The sequence below is a fragment of the Rhinolophus sinicus genome, chromosome 3 (assembly GCF_057876585.1).
Source record: "Rhinolophus sinicus isolate RSI-liver-muscle chromosome 3, RSI-T2T, whole genome shotgun sequence".
In the NCBI taxonomy this organism is placed as follows: Eukaryota; Metazoa; Chordata; class Mammalia; order Chiroptera; family Rhinolophidae; genus Rhinolophus; species Rhinolophus sinicus.
In genome coordinates, this window is record NC_142503.1 from 76,237,464 (window position 1) to 76,256,577 (window position 19,114).

Sequence of the window (19,114 nt, forward strand, 5' to 3'; positions counted from 1 at the left end):
TGGCATCTGCCCTTCGTAAATGCTGTGGTTAAATGTATGCTAACAGCTTCATCCATATTAATATACTTTTTCCAAAAGAATACCTATGTTTCAGAATTATTTTATGTCTGATGTAAAAGAATTATTTTAATTCTGATGTATACATACTAAATGATGTAAATAATTTTTACTATTATCTAAGATAAGCCAAAAAGACCACTTTTGCATCAGCCAGCTCTATGTTTGAACAAAAGTACAGTTTTGGCAGAATTATTTAGATTGTTTGCTTCAATTTCCAGAATCACTGTGATCCAGCTGACACTCTAGTAGTTTCAGCCAAATGCTGCTCTGGATGACTCCACCCACATGGTTCTCTGGGGACCTTGAGGACCCAGAGGTCTTTGGTCCCCTAAGTCCTAGGAAGAGCTGTCAGCTGAGAGCTAGAGTCAGAACTGGGAGGCCGACGTCGCCATGCCACTGTCCTACCTGCAGTCCTTCTCTCTGAAAGCTTTTCAGTCCAGCACAAGTCCATCCGAGAGCTGTCTGTCTCCTTTGTTTCCGAAAGCAGAGAAAGAGAAACTCCATGCTATCCAGGGCTGCTTTTTCTAAATTCCCAGCAGCAGGACTTGGTGACTCTAGGTAACGTAGCTGTCACCCCTTCTTCCCCTCCCCTGCTCCTTTCTGCCTCCTGCCACAGCAGGAGCAAATAGTGGGCATCACGTGTCTCCAAACTCAGCCACAAATTAAATGCTAATACCCAGAGGGCCCATTTTGTTCCCTTACTAAAGGCAAGTGGAGCATTTTCTTTGTTTCACACCTGAAAATCCAGGTTACAATAGGGATTTGGGGGTAACACACCTAGAAAGAAACACATCCTAGTAACTCCTTACAGGGACATTTTGACAAAAGGTTCTACTTCATTCTTATATAACTCCTATGAGCTAATTTGTAAACTAAGATGTTTGCCCTAAGCACATTTCTTAGAAGTAAGTAAGAAATTTAGGTAACTATTGTGTAAGTTACTTTAAAGCTACTATTCTGTATTCCCTTCGCTATCTGTTTAATAACTGTGTTTAAAATACCATGATTTAAAGGGTGCTTTGTCTTTCTCAGCTCTTTCTCCCGTCTGCTACATTTTGTAACAAAACCATAATCTGGTGTTTATGATATTAGCTGCTGTGGAAATTAGTTGAATCCTATATGCTACAGCAGTTTCACTGAGACAGCAAAGGAGTCTGAAACATAGATATTAAACTACAGTAACCACTTAAAAATGTAAAACATTTAATAAATAGAATCAATTTTAGAAGTAATATGTACTCACCTTTGTACTCACATACTGCTTAGTTGCAGGTGCGTTTTAAAGGATTAGGCCAAAGCAAATTCTATTTGAAAAGACCTATTGCATAAAATGAAGAGATGAGGTTATTCATTTTAAAGTGACCTCCATCCCAGCATAAAGTATTTTTACAAAGATAATTGACCTCTCTCCCTCCTCAGAATACTACATTAGTAATGTGTGTATTTGGGGGCGGGGGGGGGGAACTATTATGGATGAATGACAGAGCCCTGTAATATGAAACACTTTCTGCATTAAGTAATAATTTTCTTAAAGCCTTTTATTCCTGCTACTAGAGTGAAAGGAAAGAATGGTTTCCCATTCGCTCAACTACCACCTCCCAGCAATCCCTTCTGTCCTAGCCGAGGACAGTGACACGACCCCAAACAGCAGATGACCCTCCCTGCAACGCCCACAGTGCTCTCATCCTGTCAGACTTTCCCAAGGGTCAAACGAGAAGGGACTTTGATCAGAGACTTCTCTTTGGCGATAATACTAGCTTTGACTAATGGTAAAGGATGCAACTGAAGTGAGAAGGACCATCTCAGACAGCAAGCGTGCCAGGGCGCATGCCTGTTACACAGCTTTTCCCCATCGTCATTATCTCCTTCCTGCTGTGGCACCACCGACTTGACTCATTACCTCATTCCTGCCCCTGATTTTGCACACGGCCTCTTTGCTGCCCTTTTTCCCTTTGTCCTCTCAGTCATCTGAAGAGAGGGGAAAGCAGTTTATTATTTAAGAGAGTTGGCCTGGATTATTTAGCACATGCTTTTATTAGGATACATTTGCAAGTCCCATTTCTTATCTCCCTGTGTCCCTCACTGAGCTTCTTGAAGTAAGCGCCCATCTTCCAACATATTATTTACAGGCTGGCACTTAGCATACCATAGTGCTTAATAAATATTATTTTTTGGTTATATAAAGATAATTAATGGGTTGTATAATGTGCCCTAGTCTCGGGAGAAGGTGTGTCATCATTGGGCTGTTGGCAGCTGGGAGAAGTTGAAAAGTTCTGGGGCCTCTGAGCCAGCTGCTCAGATGGGTGAAATGCGCCCTAGGGGTCCGAGTGTGGACGACAGAACCCACAGACACTGCTCATACTGTTTCACAGAGCTCACATCTGAGTCATATCGCTGTCCACACCAGGGACATGATTGAAGACTTCAAAGGGAGAATATGATGGAACATTCACAATCTACCACTCAAGTGGGAAGGAAGTTGTTTTCATTTACTTCTCTATAATGGAATTCAACTTGACTCTAAGCCCCCATTTTTAATGATGGAATAACTGAGTCTTGTCATTCTCAGGGTAACTGTATCATTGTAGTTTCAAAGTTAGTTTCTTGGAGTAAATATTCAGTCAAATCAAAGATTTAAACTCAACCCATTTAAAGCTCAAATTCAGTGTCAGAGCTATTCTCCACTCTCAAGGATTCTTCTAGGTACAGGGGAAGAACAGCAAGGGAAGGTCTGATTGTGCCCCAGATGCCTCTGTCCTTGCTATAGCTGAAGGTTTTGCCCCTGAATAATTTGCAGTCTGTTGTCTTAATATAATAAAGGTCCACCCACCACCTCCACTCACGTTAGCCCCTCCTGTCTCAAGTGAAGCTTAGAAACTCATCCTCATCTTGATCCCTTGAACTGTGTACCTTAGAGGCTGTGGCTATAGGGTCACCTTGTCCCAAGGCAAGATGACCTGGTCATGCCCACTGCTGGGGCCTGTTGGAAAGTGCTTCTCTGAGTTCCAGAGAAGAGGGTCAAAGGGTACTCTGCTCCAGGGTTTCCACGGAGAGGTGTCAGAAACTGCCGAGAGGGTAAGGGAGGAGGAAGTGAACCTGGAAGCAGGTAAATATTCTCAGCCATACTTTTGTGCTCTCTTCTTCTCTCCTTCCAAGTTCCTTTCCCTGACTCTTACCTCTTTCCTATGATTTGGAGATATTTAAAAGACATACTGTCTTAGCACAGTAAACTCTTTATTTCAAAATCAAGTAACTTTGTAAGTACTCCTTCAAATATAGGCAGCAGGTAGGTTTTAGAGCAACCTTACAGATAAAATGAAAAATCAATTTGTAATCAGGTACCATATTTTAATATACTGTTATTATTCTTAGTAATAATAACTGAAATCCAAATTCTAACATTATTCCTCATGAAATTTAGTATTTTCTTCCTTGAGCTTACAGATTACTTTTGTTCCATCATTTTTCACCAGCATCTGACGGCTCATGCAGCAATCCCTTCGTGCTGGCCTCAGCTCCTTTTCTGTGGACAACAGGGCAGCAATGATCATTTCAGCACCTCAAACCCCTCAGTTCCCCATCACGTTCTCCAGGAGGTGCTCCTGTTGTAGAAATCCATGATCTGGGAGCTAAGCCAAGGTGCTTTGGATCTGTGGGGATGGGGGCCAGCAGGGGACACTGAGACCTGGAAGACCCCCTTTCCTCTACAGTGAATAAGCTAGCTAGTCTGGTGGAATACAGGCTGGGGCCTGGAAGGGCCTTAAGTGTCACTAGGAGCATGTTTCCTAGGAGTGGTGACCTGGGACAGCCAGCATCACTCACTTTGGAGTTCTGTGGGGACTTCCTGAAGTATCTTTGGTCTCCAAAGCCGAAGGCACAGAAGGCCTGGGACTTCTTCCCACCTCCTCCACTGTCTTCCTCTTCCCCTCCGCACTGGGGATGTTATGCAGATGACCAGTGATAGCACTGACACCTGCCTTACTCATCTGTGCAGAATCCCAGGACTTCACTGCCACACCTGTGGTGTTTGATATCACCGGACGTGCTTGAGACAGAGTATGACGCAAGGATAAGCAGAAGCTGCTAGCGTGCCCTTCATGACTCTCACATGAGCTGCTCAAGCCTGAGCTCTGCACCATTCACCTGACTGACTGAATTCATTCCATACAAAGAAGAGCCCGACACCAACCCAGATGTAGGCGCCTTTGTCTGTAGATGGCAACAGAATCCACGCTAGCATTCACCCTCCACCAAGAACCTGAACAGCATCTAGTGATGCTACAGCTGCTCTCCTCTTGTGGAGAGGGGACTTTCTTTCTTGTCTCCAGTTCCACACCACAGTTCTCCTTTGGCCTGGGACAGGGCTTTCCCTCAGTGGGTAGCCTACAGGGAGGGCCTGGAGCACTGAAAAAGAGTCCCTACCTCCAGGAAGATTGACTTCAGATGAGTATGAAGAGAAGGGAGCCTGAACTTTTCAGGCATGAGATGCTGTGCCTTTTTCTACTCCTACTCCAAAGTCAACTTTTCTACTCTCCACTCAGTTCAGTTTTTCTGCTCTTCACTTTGAATTCACCCTTCATTGTCTGCTCTGTGACAATGGAGCTGGACTCTAAATATTTCTCCTCTTCCATCTCGCATGATGTTACGTTTCTCAGTAAAGGGGCCTTTCACCTAGGAGCTCACAGTCTAGTGGGGTACACACACACACACAGACACACACACACACACACACAGACACACACCACCTATAAGACGCAAGAAAGATGGAAAAGGACAAGAATCCAGACAGAAGAGACTGAGGGGACCCATATCAGCTCAGCTTAACTGCAAAAAGTGATTTTTCCAAAAGGAAATGAGAAGAACTTCAGAAGGCAGAGTGAAGTTAGGCCACAAAGTAGATTTTCTGGCCTCTTCAGGAACATGAAGAGAGGTACGAAGTTACCTTCTATGGAGACATAAGAAAAGAGGCACACACACACACACACACACACACACACACACACACACGCACTGCTTTGCATCTCATAAGGATATCTGAAGTTCTCCAAGTGAGAAGGCAGGTAGAGCCCAGAACTTACAAATGAGCAATCAAAATATAGGCCTCTTGTTCTACTGGTGGGGGATATTGGTGAGACCCTTAATTCTGAATCCTGCTCTGCCTTATCAAGCAAAGAGTGAACTCTAGACTGTCCTTGTTACCCTGCAGCCAGGAGAGCTCTTTTTCCAGAACTCACTCCCCTGCCACGTGAAGGCGCTGCTGGGAGGTGACTCAGCCCCATTGATGAATCCCGGTTCCTCACTTCTCTTGCACAATCCCCTGGAATTTGAGTTACAGGGTTTTTAGAGCCTTACTTTTCTCCTTTTTCTACCCTGATCCTTCTGGAGAGGGAGACTGGAAAAGGCACAGTAAAATTCCTGCATAGAGTTTCTTTAAAAAAAACAACACTGTCAATAATTATGAGGGAGGAATCACAAATACAAGGATTCAGAATGATTCAAAATGTCAACTACTCTAATATTATGCAAATAGGTACTTGTGGCTTATGAAAAATTGCTGAAGACAGCTTCCTGCATAGATTCACAAATACTGCATTTCAAATAACAGAGCTGCTGATGTGCTCTGAAACAACTGGGTTAGATGACACAAGGAGTTCCAGTGTTGACAAAGATGCTGACAAAGACATGCGAAGAGCTTAAGTAAAACGATGCCAAGATATGCAAAAGAAACAACAATATTCCTAAATGTATATATCATTTCATATAGTATGGGATTTTTATAAATTATTACTAATTATAACAAAATGGTTTTTTTAAAAAAGAGACATTTGACCACTTTATTTCCCAAGAAGTGTATATTATATTCGAGTTGGCCTAAAATAATAAAAAAACAAATTTAATTATTTTATTGAAAAAAAAGATCTTGTATTCAGGATTGCCTTGTATTCAGGCATATAAGATATATAGTGAGCATGGTAGCTAGTAATTAGCCAAAAACTTATCTATTTGAGTTCAAGGTAAAACAAGCCTGAGCCTGAGCCCTTCTCCAAGCGTCCTGATTCAGGAATTTACTAAGCCCTGGGAATGGTGTCTGTGGACCCCTGAGTTACCCCTTTCTTCCCCAGAAAAGAGTAATTCATAGCCTTAGCATAGAAGATCTTATTTTAAAACCCCAACACATGTCATATGTACATATGGTGAACGGTTTCCCAACAAAGGTACAAAGACAGTTCAATAAAGAAAGATTAGTCTCTTCAATAAATGGTGCTGGAACAACTGGGCAACCACATGCAAAAATAAAAATAAATAAATAAAAGAACCTCGACCCTTGTCTTCTACCATATACAAAAATTAATGCAAAACTAGATCATACACATAAATTTATTATACAACCCATAACTGTAAAACTCCTAGAAGAAATCATATGAGAAAATTTTGTGATTTTGGATTAAGCTAGATTTCTTAGATAGAACACTAAAGACAAGAACCATTAAAATGAAAACAACTAATTATTTAAAACTTCTCCTCTTCAAAAGACACTGTTAAAATAAAAATTCAAATTCCAGATTGGGAGAAATTATTTGTAAATTGTACAGCCATTAAAAGATGTGTGTCCACAACATATAAAGAGCTCTGTAAACTCAATAATTTAAAAACAAAAAACAAAAAACTGCCATTACAAAAGGCCAAAATCCAGAACACTGGCAACACCAAATGCTGATAAGGATGTGGAATACTAGGAACTCTCATTCATTGCTGGTGGGAGTGCAAAATGGTACAGCTGCTTTGGAAGACAGTTTGGCAGATTCTTACAGAACTAAACATACTCTTACCATGTGATGCAGTAATCATGCTCCTTGGTATTTACTCAAAGAGTTGAAAACTTATGTCCACACAAAAACCTGTACACAATGTTTATAGCAGTTTTAGTTGTATTCATAATCGCCCAAAACTTGGAAGCAACCAAGATGTCCTTCAATAGGTAATGGATAAATAAACTGGGGTACATCCAGACAATGGAATACTATTCAGCACTAAAAGCAAATGAGCTATCAAGCCATGAAACGACATTGAGGAAATTTAAATGCACACTACCAAGTGAAAAAATCAATCTGAAACGGCTACAAATAGTATGATTCCAACTATATGATATTCTGGAAACGGCAAAAGTGTGGAGACAATAAAAACATCAGTGGTTGCTGGGGTGGCAGAGAGATGAATAGGCACGGCATAGAGGATTTCACGGCAGTGAAAATACTCTATATTATAATGATGGATATAAGTCATTATACATTTGTCTAAACCCATGGAATGTACAACACCAAGAGTGAACCCTAAGGTAAGCTATGAACTTTGGGTGATTATGATGTGTCAGTGTAAGTTCATACTTGGAAACAAATGTACGCACCACTCTGGGAAGTGAAGTAGACAATGGGGGAGGCTATTCAGGGTGAGGGGGGATGGGGTATATGGGAAATCTCTGTACCTTCCTCTCAATTTTGTTGTGAACCTAAACCAGCTCTAAAAAAAAATTAAGTCTTTAAATCAACCAACCAACCAACAAAGTGGAATTACTCATAATTATTTTGAACTGAAAACAGCCCAAGTGTTTTTCAACCTGGGAGTAGGTAACAAACTGTGGTACTGTGTACTGCAATCTGTGTGCTGCAATAAAAAGAAATGAACTACTGGTGCATGCAACATGGGGAATTTCTAATACGTGCAGCTATGTGAAAGAAGTTAGACTCAAGGGGCTGTCAGATGGCTCAGTTGGTTAGAGCACGAGCTCTCAACAAGGTTGCCGGTTCAGTTCCCACATGGGATGGTGGGCTGCACCCCCTGCAACTAAAGATTGAAGACGGCAACTGGACTTAGAGCTGAGCTGCGCCCTCCACAACTAGATTGAAGGACAACGACTTGGAGCTGATGGGCCCTGGAGAAGCACACTGTTCCCCAATATTCCCCAATACAATTTTTAAAAAATAATAAATAATGCTTTCGTCTTAAAAAAAAAGTTAGACTCAAATGTCTACATACTATATAAGTCCTTTATATGACTTTCTGGGATTAAAAAAGAGGTTTAGGAAGCTAATCAGTGATTGCTCATAGCTCAAGCCTGGAAAGAAAGGTTGATCGCAAACAGGCGTGTGTGAATTTTGAGGGATGCTTGAAATGTTCTATAACTTGATTGTGGTGATAGTTATGTGACTATATGCATTTGTCAAATTCATAGGACTGTACTCCTAAATAGCAAATTTTACTGTATGTAAATCATACCTCAATTTTTTAAATGTTAATAACAAAACAAAACCTTAGAAAAACTTTGACGCAGAGTCAGCAGGGTCATTGTTGACAGAGACTGCTGGTTCCATAATTCCCGATAAGTGGAGTCCAGGCTAATCCCAGGCATGTTTGTGACTCCAGAAATCCTGAAGGTTGTGCAATGGTTTGTCTGCTTTCTCATAAACAGCTGCTGGCTGATAATGAAAGATGGAGAGAGGCAGGACAGTCACAAGGAAAGACGGAGAATTTTCTCTGCCTATTCTATCCTTTCTCTTCTATGATTCCTCCTTTTTCTGTTTACCGCCTCCCCCATCTCTTCTTTTTCTTTCACTTCCTTTCCATATTTATCAGTTCACACCTAGCTGAAAGGAATCTCTTGGATGCTATGACAAGTGGGGCCAAAGGAAGCCTTTGCTATGATTAGTAGTGTATTGGTAAATGATTAACAACCAGCTCTGTGAAACACACACACGTACAAGTTTATTTTAAATGTACTGATATAAACAGTATAGAGCACATAGTTTATAAATAATAATGAAATATACAATATTCTTTTATGTGAATTCCATATTGCCAATTGATTCCCACCGAATGTTTCATTGATTTTTGCTGAACTTTTGTATCTGTAGCCACCTACCATTGTAAGTAACAAACAAGTGTAGTTTTGACAAGAATCTTGGCTATTTTCATTGATGTGAATGATTAAGATGAAAGTGAAATAACAAAGATATGTGTTGGAACTTCACTCATTCATCAATAACACGAGTGACTTGGATAAATTTTATAATAGTTTTTGAATACTGGAGGGATATTTCCTTGATCTTTGTGTTATTCACAATGTAACAACTATAAACATGACATTTTTTTTTTTTGGTTTAATGTACAGTATTAACATTTTCTCCATCATTGGACAATCAACAGAAGAGTAAATGAAGCCCAGATTTGGAGCATTTGTTTTCTGTGGTGTAAATACTCACCCCATCCAATTTCAAACTACTAATGTGAAATCATTGAACAGAATTATGAAGGGATATGCACAGCACACCATTATACAATATTTCCACCAAACAGATACAATAGAAACAACATCAGGAACACAGGTAACAGCAAAATGTTGTCAAATGATTAAAAAGAGGAAAATTTTGAGTATTTCTTTTGAACAATTGAATTACGTTTGCATCATTTACTTTTAATAATGACTGTGTTTAATAACCAGCTCATGACATTCCTGAAATTAAGCAGTGGGCTATCCTACTGGGCTGCATGCCACCCATTAAGGATCCCAGTACCAATCTGTGAACCCTCCCTACCACAAATTCTGGGGCAGCCACAGCAGCATGAAGGAAGAGTAGGTGCAAACATATGCTGTTTCCCTGCGCCCCATTACTCTTGACGTGCTGCCAGAACTGTTTTAGTCTTATGGGACATTTCCCAGAACTGTTCAGCCTGGTTGTGAGGGCTGAATTATCAATGTCATCAGCCACACCATAAACTGTATTAGGAAATGGATGTGGGTTTCAGTGGAATAAATGTTTTGGTTTTCTTCATTAAATTTCATTCATTAAAATATTCTGTTGGGTTTGTTTTTTTTAATTAGGATTTGTTGTTGATTGAGAAAAATTATTATTCTGAAACTCCTTTTATTTTTAAAGGCAACTCTAGAAAGATACTCACTAAAATGTAACAATTATCTTGGAAGGTGAGGGTTTTTTGTTTTTGTGTTTGTTTTTTCTTGTCTTTTTGTGATTTCCTGTAAACTTTCAGATTTTCTACAATAAATATATAACACTTCGGTAATATGAAAAAATTGAGACAAATCTTTGATTACTTGATATTTAAAACAGCACTGGTGTTGTCCTTTTAAAGACTAGAAGAATAAATAGCATTTCAGTAAAAGAGTGCCCGGGGAAACAGACATTACTAAGTTCAGTTTCATTTAAAAGCCAGATGTCCGGGAATTGGATATGGCCAATTATCAATTTCTACCCAGATGGAGTGTTTTCTTTTTTTCTATCATTAGATGGAAAAGCACAGCATCTCTGGCTGCTTGCTTTATTACATTCAGTCACTTTAGTTGGAAAGCTTTAAGGGATCAGTGGAGCTTAGAAGAAGGACAGTTTATTCTATCGTGAATGAAAAGTTGAAGGAACAGAATTAAGATGTGTGACTGGTTACATGATGAAAGATTTTCAAGCTTGCTCTGACCAATTCAAGCAGTGTTAGAAATGGATTTCATATCTTCTCATGTCTGCCTTCCTATATTACTCAGTTGCTGTATAACAAATTACTCTAAGATTTAGCAACTTAAACTAAGCAATACCTAATTATTTCACAGTTTCTGTATATCAGGGAGTTGAGCATGGTTTAGCTGGCTGCCTGTGGCTGCCTATGGCTCAGGGTCTCCCATGAATGTTGAACCAGCCATGGATACCTGGAATAAATCCTACTTGGTCTTGTATTTTTTTTTTTTTTTTTTTTTGGTATATTGTTGGATTTGATTTACTAATATTTTGTTGATGATATTTGCATCTAAGTTTATGAGAGATATTGGTCTCTAGTTTTCTTTATTGTATGATCTTTGTTTGGTTTTGGTATCAGAGTAATATTGGCCTTATAAAGTGAGCAGAGAAGTATCCCTTCCTTTTCCATTCTCTGGAAGAGATTGTATAAAATTGGTGCTAATTTTTCTCAAAATACTTGATAGCATTCTCCAGTGAAATCATCTGGTGATTTCTTTTTCCAGAGAACTTTAAGGACAAGTTCAATTTCTTGAATGGTTACTGGTCTATTCTATTTCATCTTGTTTGAGCTATGGTAGTTTATAGTTTTTGAAGAATTGGTCTATTTCTTCTAAGTTGTTGAATTTATCAGTGTAAAGGTGTCTATGGTATTCCGTTATTCCACTTCTAAAGACTGCAGGAAACGTAGTGACATACTGTTTCATTATATTTGTGATTTGTGTCTTCTCTTTATTTTGTCGGTCTTACTGGAAGTCTATTAACCAGCTTTCGGTTTCATTGGGTTTTTAAAATTGTTTTATCTTGCAGTTTCATTGATTTCTGCTCTTTTATTATTTCTTTCTGCTTGCTTGGGTTTATTTTGCTCTTTTTTCTAGTTTTTGGAACTTACATTACCAATTTGAGAATTTTTATAATGTAATTTTCCCTCTTTTCTGATGTAATCATTTAATGCATAAATTTCCCTCTCAGCTCCACTTTAGCTGCAACCCACAAATTTTGATATGTTGTATTTTCATTTTCATACACTTCTGTGTATTGTTTAAAAAACTTTCTTTGAGACTTCTTCTTTGACCAGGTATTGTTTAAAAGTATGTTGTTTAATTGCCAAGTATTTAGAGATTTTTCCTGTTGCCTTTCTCTCATTGATTTCTAATTAAATCCCACAATGGTCAGCAAACATACTCTGTATGATTTTAATTCTTTTAAGTTTGTTAACATTTGTTTTCTGTCCAAGCATGTGGTCTTTCTTGGGTGCTTGAAAAAAAAAAAAAAAGTGCATTCTGCTGTTGTGGATGGATGTTTTATAAATGTTAGATTCTTTTGAACAGTTGTGCTGTTCAAGTCTTCTATTTCTTTGCTCATTTTCTATTAGTTCTTTCAGTTGCTGAGAGGGGGATAGTGAAGTCGCCAGTTATAATTTCAGAGATCTATGTTTTATGAGAGATCAACTTTAGAGTCTCAGTTTAAGAGAAAAAATAACAATTTGAGGACCAATTTCAATAAGAAAGTGAATATTTATTTAGAATGAGAAAATAAACCACAACAAATTGCCAGTATAAAATGCTGACACAAAAATCCACAAACATCAGAAAATCCATTTGTTTATTATGTTGCTGCTTGACATATTTTTATCATACTTTTTCCCTACTTTTTTTTGTCAAGATACACTTTATTTGGCTCTTTGTATTACAGAGATTTTGTTTTATTGTGTTTGTATAGATTGAATAGAAAGATAATTTAATCTTCCTTCAAGCATGGTTGATTTAAAAAAAAGCTTAGTTTTTTTTACCTTGATAACTTGTTATTAGTAATAACATAATTTTTAAAGATTGTAGTCATATTTGGGGAACCTCCTATTAGGTTTAATTTATTTATGAGCTATAGAATTTGGAAGATTTTTCTATAGACCAGCTTCTAGCTCTGTAATTTCTGGTACAGAAATTTCTGCACCTTTCTGCCCTGCACCTTTGTGTTACTTAATGCTGGAGAGGCAGACAATGGGCTATAGGAGTATCCCTAGAAACTATTCCAGGTTAGCAACGAGATGCTGCACGCAGAAGTGACTATGAATCACAGAAGTATTCTCCCACCAAATTCAAGCAAATTGTGCCTCAAACTCAACTTCCCTTCCATCCCCAAAATGACTATAGCCACTTTAATACTACCTGACACAAAAACTGTGACAGTGGGGAAGACAGAGTAGAAAGGAACAATGCCCTTAACCAATTGTGGTTAAAATATATTACATAGGCAGTTTTTACAAAAATTAAGAACATGTGAACATATTGCTAAAGCACCTTTTAGGAGCTTAAAATGGCCCATGCAAATGACGGGCCTTGAACCTTAACCTGTGTTAGTTTTACTGAAAATTAAGCTCTGTTACATTTTAATTGGATGCAAAGAGAAAGGAGGTAAATAACTGTACTTAATCCACAATCTTAAAGCAGATGTCTTTTTTAAAATAAATGTTTATTAAAATTTCCAAGCATATCCCAAAGTAGCAAGAATAGTGTAATGAATGTTCATGGCACTTATCCTCCAGCTTCTAAAATTATCAATCTGGCTGATCTTGTTTGTTTGGATGCTTCCAGTTCAAGACAGCATGTAGGATAGATACCAAGATGAATGAGACATGGTCTCTGACCTCATGTCTGTACCCAAAGAATCATAAACCTAACAATCGTGTCATACTACCCAAAAGGAGAATTCTGGGCCATGGAAGGAGAGATTACCTCTACCTGGGAATGACCAGTAAAAGCTTCAAGGAATGAATGAGTTACTTAGGAAACAAGTACATATTTTAACTTGTCCAAGCTGAGACAGAATTGAAATATCTGAAATGTATATTTCTGGTTTTTTACTTTAGATCATTCCTCTTGGCTTTGGGGAAATAGTTCAGCCTCCTAGCTGTTTATCTACATCTCTAACCAGATACTCAGATTCATTCAGATTTAATTAATATTTATTGAGTGCTTGCTAGGTGGTACCCGTTTTCACATACATTATTTCATTTAATTCTCACAACAAGCTTGACAAATAGATACCAATATCCTCATTTCTGAAGGTGAGAAGAGAGATCCAGAGAAGCCGCTTGCCTAAGCCTGCACAGACAGCAAGTTTAACTTAAATCCAGGATTTCTAATTCCAATTCTAGTGTTCTTAAAATTCTATCCAGTCAATCTGATCCAAGCCACACATTTGACCTGTGCTAGGTATCTTCTCATAGGAAAGTACCTTTTTTCATAGCCACACTCTAAAATTATCAGTAGCAGGAACCCTGTCTTTTGCAAAATTGTTTCTCGGTAACTGTCAGGCTGCCTTGGTCCAGCATCTCTGGAAGAATACTTAGTTATCACTGCAGATCTCTGAGGTAGGTAGAGCAGCTATCCTTATCCCTGTCCATACAGATAAGGAAACTTGCCCAGTGGAGTCAAGTGACTCGCCTGAGGTCTTATAGCTGGTTTACTGCCAAATTTGAACTGTAGCCCAGACCTCCTCACTGCCACTCCCATCTCTTTCCTCTATTTCAGGCCTTGCCATATACATAAAATGATGTATCAGTTTCTAGTGCTGCTGTAACAAAGGGCCACAAAACAGGTGACTTAGAACAATGAAAATGTATTGTCTCATGGTTCCAAAGTCTGTAAGTCTAAAATCAAGGTATGGCAGGGCAATGCTCCCTCTGAAACCTATAAGGAAATCCTTGCTTGCCTCTTCTTAAATTCTGGTGGTTTGCCGACAATCTTTGGTGTTCTTTGGCTTGTAGCTGCATAACCCCGTCTCTGTCTTTGCCATCACATGGCTTTCTCCCTGTGTGTCTCTTTCTTCACATGGCTGTCTTTTTATAAGGACACTGATTGTTAGATTAGAGGTCCCCCCTAGTCCAGTATGACCTCATCTAACTTAACTACTAATTATACATAGATTTTTGACTGCAGGAGGTTGGCACCCCAACCCCCACGTTGTTCAAGGGTCAACTGTACGTACATCTACAATGACCCTATTTCCAAATACGTTCATATTCCTTAGTATTGGAGGTTAAGACTTGAACATATGTTTTTTGTGGGGAGGGGATATATTCATCCTATAACAGATGGTAACCATAAGAGGAGAGAATACCATAGAAACTGAAGAAATTCTCTTGTTTGCAAGATTTATTCCAAGGACAAATTACATTACAGTCGGATAGAGGTGGGGGGAGTCTTTTCAGGTATGTATTCCCACCTACTACTTGGTTTGCATGTAGACTAACTGGATTTGGCTGACAAGTGTGTTTTCATGAGTTATAGTATATTACTTCTCTCATATAAGGACTGAATGGCCCCAACGTAAGATAGCAGCCCCATTCTTTCTAGTAGTTCACCCCAGCTATCCTGAGGCAGCTATCCTGTTAGAGGGAAATGATGGTGTGTAATTCTGATGAGTAAATGGGGTAAATGATTGTTCCAGTGAGCCTGTCACTCTTTGCAGAGAACTGTCTTTGATGTCTGAAGTATTACTTGAGACCTAGATGAGTGAGCTAGTCCTTTAGTAACAAGCCTAACGAAGGGGATGCTGTTAGCATTTATGACCTGCACCGTTTTTCCGGTATCTCCTCTTTTTCTTTAATGAAACGTATAGAAATTATAAATACAAAGAAATACACATTTCTAAAAAATATGAAAAGGAAATGGTAAAATGAGCTCTGCTTCAACCCAAAGGAAACGAATGCCAGCAGTTTCCAATTAGGCCTTTTACAGAGGAATACAAGAATAGCAATATGATTGGGGTCCTTATGGCAATAGCCTAACTCTCTAATGAAAGCCTGCTAATGACAGAGTCAAATCACCAGATAAGTCCATCGCCACATCCAATTTCTCTAAAAGGGAAGAGCACAGGGTCAACGCTATCTGTCAATATGTGACTTTGGGCAAGTGACTAAATCTCTCTGAATGTTCCGATGTGTAAAAATGAGGATCACTACCTAACAGGGCTGTGGCGGAGATTAAGTACCTCGCATCGTGCACAGCACATATAATGGGTGCTCCCTTCAACGGAAGCCTTACTTCTCCCTGTCCTGCAAACATGCGCAATGCAATCTCCACCCACTGCCCCACCATCACCAACTCTTCTCCATCTCATTCCCACCCCTTCTTTCCAAAGTTCCTATTTATAATCTAGTTGAGGACACATATTAATAGGAAACAACTTGCATTGAATTTTTAAAACCAACAAGTAAAACACCAACAAGTATTTCACCGACTACTTAGGTGCTGACAAACTTTCACATTTGTTAATTCAACAACCATTTGCTAAATGACCGCCCATGGCAGCCACAGTGCTGGACCTGGGGTATTATTCTTTGGTAAACAAAACCTCTTCCCTCCCTCATGGAGTTCACAGTGTGAAGAAACAATGAATATATAATGTAAAAATATGTTGGCGCCATGAAAGAAATGCTGAGGTGCAATGACTAATGGAAGGGCAGGAGGGAGACTTAGTTTGGGGAGAATGTTCTTTCTGAGGTAACATTTAAACTGGAACCTGAAAGATGGTAAGCTAGACATGTAAAGGACAGGAGTAAGGGCCTTTGCGGCAGTGGAATCATCATGTGTACCACAGTGAGGCAGTCAGGGGCTGTTTGAAGAGGAGGTGGAGTAGTGTCAGCAAGGTAGAGGGGCCCCTTGGAATACTCCGGTTCTTACTGTGGCTTCAGTGTCCTACCTTCTTTGGCCCTTGCCTCCCTCTGACCTCATCTCTAACTACTGTCCATGCCACCCATTCTCTCTGTCCTTCCAATGTGCTGGTCTCATTTCTACCTCAGGCCTCTTCTTTTGCCGTTCCCTCAGTCTGGAAGGCTCTACCCCAGATCTTCTCATGACTCCTGGCTCCTGTGTTTTGCTCTCTTCCCATTCCTTGTCACTGTCAATCATTATTTTGTTGACTTATTTTAGCCTTTTATTGTATTTTCTTTCCAAGTAGAACGTAAGTTTCATGAGTTTGTATTTCTTGCTATAAACCTAGAGCTTAGAACAGTATCTAGTATATAATGGAAAGTCAAATATTCTTTGAAATTAAGCTAGAGGTAATGCAAGGTAAAGAACTGATCAAACTGTGTGAGACAAACAGGGAGAATTTCCCCCAAAAAATGTTTTGAATTAAAATTGTGGGGGTGGGGAGGGCGTGGTGCGCTTCTACAAAACGGTAATTTAGGGAATTATTCGTTCATCTCCGTCTTCTTCACTCGATTAGGAGCTCCTTTAGGACTGGAGCCAAATTTCATTAATCCTTCCATCATCAGCGCGAGGCCGAGGCACATAGTAGGTATTAGATATTTGCAGAACGCCTGTGGGTTGCGCTGAAGGAACTATTCTGAAAAGGGAGTGAAGCCGAACCCCGTGGCCGAAGCGCAGCGGCCAACGCGGCTGCGCACTAGTCCCCTCTTCGCAGGGCCGGGGGACGCCGGCAATCGCCGAACACGCATGCGCACTGTATTCTTCCCGCCTCCAACAAGATGGCGGAGGCCAAATAGCGAGGGGGCGGAGTGTCGCCGCCGGAAACCCAGCCGCTGCTGGGGGGAGCTGCGGGCGAAGGCCCGGGAGCAGCGGGCCGAGGTTGGCGCGATGCTGTTCCCGGCGAGTGTTGTTGGGCACCGGTGAGGAAGGTGAACACGGAGTTGCCTTCCCGGGCCCCCGGTGCCCCCTATGTACGCCTCCCTGGGCTCGGGTCCGGTGGCCACTTTGCCTTCTTCTGTACCACTCTCCACTCTCCGGTCCTGGAGCTCCGGCGGCGGCAAAGACTGTGTCCCGCAGGGGAGGAAGCGCCCGGGCGTCCGCGCTTCTGGCCGCAGGGCGAGCGTCTGGCAGGTGAGTGAGGCTGCAAACATTGGCGTCTCCTCCCCGGCAAATCTAGGCTTTACCCCGCCGCTGCTGCAGACCCCACTGGTGCTCGGCCCGACTCCGCGGCTCTCTTGTCTCCACGTCCCACCCCCGCCCCGCCCCCGCGCCCCCTTTCAGGCCTCCTGTTGGCCCCTGGCTTTGCTGGACCTCGATTCTCGCGCAGCTGCTGAGGGTCGTGACGCCTGCGGTTCCCCGCACCTTTCCTGGCTCCTGATGAAGCTTCACCCCTGCGAGCGGTCTCTCCTTCGCGTTAGGTGGGTGTGTAGTCCGCCCCTCCTCTTTTAGTCGCCTCAGCTTCCTGGTGTCGACCCTCTTTTTCCTTTAAAAGTTTTTAACTGGGAAGATCACCCATATAGAGTTACAAAGAAAAGGCTGGTTATCCAGAGGCCAGTGAATCTTGTTCACCTTGATGAGGGAAGCAAGACCCCAGGAGACGGGATGGTTTGGGAGAGTTTTGACTCCTTGGCCCACAGAACTCTTACAAGGTAGAGGAGTGGTGCCTGCGATGGCAAATGATTGTTCATCTAAATTAATCGCTTTCTAACTATAGTAAATCTTTAGTCTGAACTTTTGAGGCGGGGGCGTAACTTTTCCAGATCTAGTGAAAGAATTAAGTGTTCGTTTTAAAAAAGAAGGTCTGTGGATGTGAGGTATTGTGTGATGAATGGCACAAGTAAAGATAAGTGATTTATTCTTTTATTCAATGTTAGCTTAAATTACCCATTGGAGCTTTAGAATCTCGTATGGTACAAGCCCTTTGTTTTATTTAGAAAGGACTGAAATGGGGAAAAGCGTTTTAAACTCAAAACTTCTCACATTTCTTGGATTCCCCCATAGTTGCTATTACTTAACAATTTTTGTAGCACTTGATATTTCTATAAAATTGCAGCTGTGCCCAGTCTCAGTTCTCCCTGCACTTTACTGGGACAAGGGAGAGTCAGAATTAATGGTATAAAACACTGTCCTAAAGAACGTTGCATCTATAACTCCTTATAAGTGCAAAGTGAAGGATGGTAGTGGAAGTAGCAGAGGAAGTTGCCGTGGCTGATTCTCCCATCTTTTCCAATAGTTGGATAATGTATCAAGAGCCCCAAAATTGTAAAAGTGGGATTATGAATAAAAATGGTAGCTTGTCCTTTGAGATTAAAAAAAGCTGGAACCTTTTTGTAACATTAAATTGAGTAGTATCCTTTTGTTTAAGCTGTTATGCTAGCGCTCTCCAAAGTTATGAAAGCACAAACTAATCTTGCCCTATTAGAATTCTCTACTAAAAATCTTTAACATGTGAGTTATAATTGGCCTGACAGATTTGTTTACTTTTCATTCTATTTTATGACGCGACACATGTTTTCTCTTTTGCTGTAGACTTTATGACCTCTTAATGAATTTCTTAAATTTAGAGAGAGAAAATTGTTCAGTTGAAATAAAGGGGAGCGATTTTTGTTTGATTTCTGTATGGGTTAGTTCATTCATTTGTGGTTAGCCTTCACTTTTCTACAAACAATGACTGCAGGTTTTTAGAGCTGGTTGTCTCTCAATTCTGTGCTTTTGGCTGAAGAGAATAGGACTGCTTAGCCCAATCAATGGCTCACTACCTCTGGCAAAATAATTTGAAACATTGTGTCAAAAGACGTCTCTAACCACAAACTCTCCTTA

At 40.4% G+C, this 19,114-nt stretch overlaps 1 protein-coding gene across 14 annotated transcripts in view; it reads left to right on the top strand.

Moving 5' to 3' along the window:
• Positions 1 to 19,114, top strand: part of APC (APC regulator of Wnt signaling pathway) — a 286,846-nt gene that overhangs the window by 139,555 nt on the left and 128,177 nt on the right. For 5 of the 14 annotated variants that reach the window (XM_019727776.3, XM_019727785.3, XM_019727786.3 and 2 more), the window contains exon 1: positions 17,069 to 17,425. The exons of 2 other annotated variants lie outside the window; for them this stretch is intronic. In XM_019727776.3, coding sequence (XP_019583335.3) covers positions 17,264 to 17,425 — 162 coding nt within the window. In that variant the 5' untranslated portion in view covers positions 17,069 to 17,263. Of the gene's footprint in view, positions 1 to 17,055; positions 17,426 to 17,644; positions 17,713 to 19,114 lie in introns of those variants that run through there. 7 more of the 14 variants (XM_019727777.3, XM_074328604.2, XM_074328605.2 and 4 more) reach the window with 4 other exon arrangements.